Here is a 4,074-nt window from a genome sequence, read left to right as displayed (position 1 = left end):
AAGCTGCAACATCTATGTATTAAAAAAAAGAAAAAAAAAGAAATATCTATAAGCAGGCAAATCATTTTTACAGCACTGTGCTTGTCAACTGGGCTCTGAGACTCCGCCCCCTTGACAACATAACAGGGTCAACTTCATGTTTTTTCTTGCATAAATTTGGGAGCCGTCATTTCAGCTTAAAAGAGTTGCGTTTAAGAAATTGGGGCTTTACAAAAATGTGATGCTGACAGAAATCTGTTGTTAAAAACATAAAATTTATTTTATTTTATGGTAGAATTTCCCAAATATTTACAGGACAATATACACATTACAGTTTAAAGAAATCCAAAGGGGTCATCTGAATAAAAGCTGTGAATAGATTAAGAAATGTCCCAGAAAGTTTCCTAACAGCTGCTTCTGCAAAGAACGGTTGTTGAATGATGGGTGAAATGACATCTGCTCACTGGTCTTGTAAAGGAGTCTTTAATCTAGCGTGCCTGCAGAGAAAACAGGAAAGCACAGAAAGAAATCATTTATTTATGGAATTAGGATATTGCTCAAGAGAATAACAGTGGCGAAAAGAATAACAAAAATCTGAGCACTAAACTGATGTGTTTATTGACTGAACAAGGCTTACCTTCTAGGAAGGCAAACTCATCTATAGCCTCAATAGCATTGTCTGTGGGAACAAAAAAAATGACAACCCCTTTTAACATTTTCATCACTAACAAATACATGCTGACCATCTACAAACTACATTTGAGATTTAAAATGTATACCGAAGATGTCAAGAAACCAAATCCTTTACGATGACAGACACTGTTCTCCAGCGGTCAGAGTTGGACGTTTTTGGCCAAATAACTTTGTGTTATCTGATAATTGAAATACCCACTCCCCTGAACCAGCTTTGTGGAATAGTCCACCATCTAATTGTTGTTTTCTAGCTTTAAATTTATCAGCTTCCTTTAAACATTTTGGGTTGATATGACTTTACAACAAAGATGCTTTTAAAACAAATATAAGTTGAAGCAAGTTGTCTTAGTGCATTTGTAATAAATTATATCATAGGGATGTCTGGTATTATTTTCATTCTTGTATCTGATTACATTCCTGAAGAACCTACCAAAACCGAGGGTCAATCCAATTCTCGTATTTTTCTACAGCACACAGAGACTAAAAACAGCCTAAGAAATGATTAAAAACCAATGCAGTTGGCCATGATGAAACCTCAGGACTGAGGTGCCAAGCTCCAGTCCTTGAGGGCCAGTGTTCTGCAAGTCCAGCAAGCCCGACTGAAATGATGAACCACCTCCTCAGCATTCAGTGAAGATCTACAGAATCCTAAAGATGATCAAATTATTCGCTTCTGGTGTGCTGAAACAGAGGTACTTCTAAAGTTGCAGAACAACGATCCCCTGCGAAAGGAGTTTGAGGCCAGTAAATAAAAATGTTTTTACATCATTCATCTAAACTGGAGCATTTACACAGAAAACTCTGAAATACAACTATGAAATATGCATATAATATTCTCTAAGTTTGCATTAAGTCCAACAATGTAATCATAGTTTTTCTGCCATAAAGATAATGAGCATTGTATCTTGGTAGTTTCACCATTATAACACTGGATTCTCATGACGCTGTACCTCTATCTCTCGTTATCGCTCTTTTTGAAATCTTCCCTTTGATTCAGTGGGTCTATTACTAAGTCTATGATATAAATTATTATAAATAAACATAAACATTAGAGCTCTTTGAGAATGCAGTCAAGTGAAGATGATGAAATCATTCTCACAAACTAAATAAAACCCTTAACTGAAAAGCATGGTGGAGGTTGTATGAGGCTGTGGAGGTCCACAGACTTCATGAGGCATCAATGTACTGAATTATGAAAGCATTTTAAGAATAAATCATTTACATGTGAAGTCTACATACCTTGGTTCACAACATTTAGCTGCACGGGTGTCCTAAATATCTCACACTGCTGTAGTAGCTGATGTAAAACATTACATACACAATTATATTTTAACCCTAACCTTACAGAGGCTTCGAATCCTGTGTCCTGTTTACGCTCTTATAATCTGTTAAAAGACAATGCCTTGTGCAAACTTGCATATAAAATCCTAAACATTTCTGCAAAGTCTCAAATGTCATGATTTCTTCTTAACCTCCAAGCTTAATCACACAACACAAAAAACGTATTCAGATGAGTACCTTCAATCTGCATTGTCAGAAGGTTTAGCTTATAGAACAGCTTCGGTCTTTTTATTCAGTGAAGCTCCTACTGTTCTACAAAGGCTGTCAAACACTGTGTGTAATCTTATACAGAGAAAAAATATATTTTATAGAAATATAAGCCTTATATTTATTGTTTAGATAAAGTCCTTGTATCTCAGATTAGCCTAGAAAATAGGTAACATATGAAGAAATACCACATCTAAAACGATCAAAAAACTATTAAATTTGTTGGATTTGTTCAGAGAAATCCCTGCGGTCAAAATGACATTAAAACCATAGTCAGAGCACTTACCCAGGTCTTTTCTTTGTAATGTTTTCCTCTTTCCTTGCTGGGCGTACACAAGAGCATCTTTGGCAATCATCTCAACGAACAACTCCTAGGAGACATAAAAATAAAATAAAAACATATTGAATATACTGATAACATAGAGACCGAGGAAAATTACACATAGTGTTTAGCTCTAATAAAAGTCACTAACTGCAATAAAACCAACAGTGGCACTTTCATAAAGCCTTGGTGCTCTCCAGTCCCTGCAGGTGTAACTGTACCGTGGCTTTAGCGATGATGAACACAGACTCTTGGCTGGCCAGGGACACGTCTGGGTCTGTTTTCATTAGTGCTTTGATGCGGGCCAGCGGGAGTTTGGACAAGCGGCTGTGGGGCACGGCGGGCCCGGTGGAGCCTTTGTGGGGCTGGCTCTTCTCCTCCACCTCGGCCCCGCGGGTCTCCCCCTCACTACCGCACAGCGCAGGGTCCTGCTCCGCTGGGACAGGCGCTTCTACGGCAGCTGCCATTCTATGGTGATGATCACAACGTTGAATGCGTTAAAAACCACTCAGCTCTGTTACTATGTGTATATGTTACAACGCAAACATCTCTAGGAGCGCGCCAGCATGCGCTTCCGGTTGTTGCTGAATTACCTCTGCTTATTGGTCAATCACCTTAGGCACCGCCAACAAATGCTTATCGCTGATTGGACAGCTGTGAATCAGGCCAATATCATTGGCTAGAGTGGAATGCCCTTCAAGGAATGTTACCGCCACCATGCTGTCGGAATGTCAGGATTATAGTTTATTGTCTGAATATGGCTATAATATAATTAATTTTGTATATAGCGACGCGGTTAAACTTTCATTGTTTATGTTCAGCTGTGAAAAGGCTTTCTCAAACTAAATATGAAGAAAATTAAATTCACCTCATGATTTGTCCACTGGAGGGCAGTAGAAATTAGTTAAAGTACTACTCCTTGTTTACTCCACTGAAAGTGTAACTTGCAGCAGCAAAAACTGAAGAGCCCGTAAATAGGAAATACCGAACAAGGTGTAATTTCGGATTTTATTCAGAGGCTATTAAATCTGTGTCAGCACGGCATGCTATAGGCATATAACAGCATCAATGTCAATCTGACAAAGACAGAAATTAAATGTTCAGAATGGGGTCATTTGGAGGTACACTTCAACCAACACTGAAAATGATACCAAACTGTCCAGATTTGTCATAAGTAGACAACACATTATTTGTCTATTTTTTGGGATCTGTTGTCTGTTTTTTGGGGGGGTATTTTTTTTTTTTTTTACAATAGCCTATGTCTTGTAATAGTATTCAGGATAAACCCTTTTCGCATTTTGTCATGAGCTGAACTTGCAATAGTTTTGAACTGGAGGTAAAATGATTCATTGGAGTTTTTTCCTATTTTTTCTTACCTTCTGCAAAGAAAAATCTAAAAAGTATTGTGTGCCAGTTTTGCATATTCTGATATATACAGGTCCTTCTCAAAATATTAGCATATTGTGATGAAGTTCATTATTTTCCATAATGTCATGATGAAAATTTAACATTCATATATTTTAGATTCATTG

The 4,074-nt window shown here is 37.5% G+C and overlaps 1 protein-coding gene across 1 annotated transcript; it reads right to left on the bottom strand.

Annotated features, from left to right (window-relative positions):
- Positions 1 to 235: 235 nt before the first annotated feature.
- On the bottom strand, positions 236 to 3,140 carry pole4 (polymerase (DNA-directed), epsilon 4, accessory subunit). The gene is made up of 4 exons (XM_047375316.1): positions 2,764 to 3,140; positions 2,507 to 2,591; positions 617 to 658; positions 236 to 476 (listed from the first exon to the last, which is right to left on the bottom strand). Exons 1-4 carry the CDS (start codon positions 3,007 to 3,009, stop codon positions 463 to 465), a joined length of 387 nt encoding a protein of 128 aa, XP_047231272.1. The 5' UTR covers positions 3,010 to 3,140; the 3' UTR covers positions 236 to 462.
- Positions 3,141 to 4,074: the final 934 nt, after the last annotated feature.

The sequence above is a fragment of the Girardinichthys multiradiatus genome, chromosome 9, assembly GCF_021462225.1.
Source record: "Girardinichthys multiradiatus isolate DD_20200921_A chromosome 9, DD_fGirMul_XY1, whole genome shotgun sequence".
Taxonomy (NCBI): Eukaryota; Metazoa; Chordata; class Actinopteri; order Cyprinodontiformes; family Goodeidae; genus Girardinichthys; species Girardinichthys multiradiatus.
This window is presented reverse-complemented; position numbering and strand designations above follow the sequence as displayed.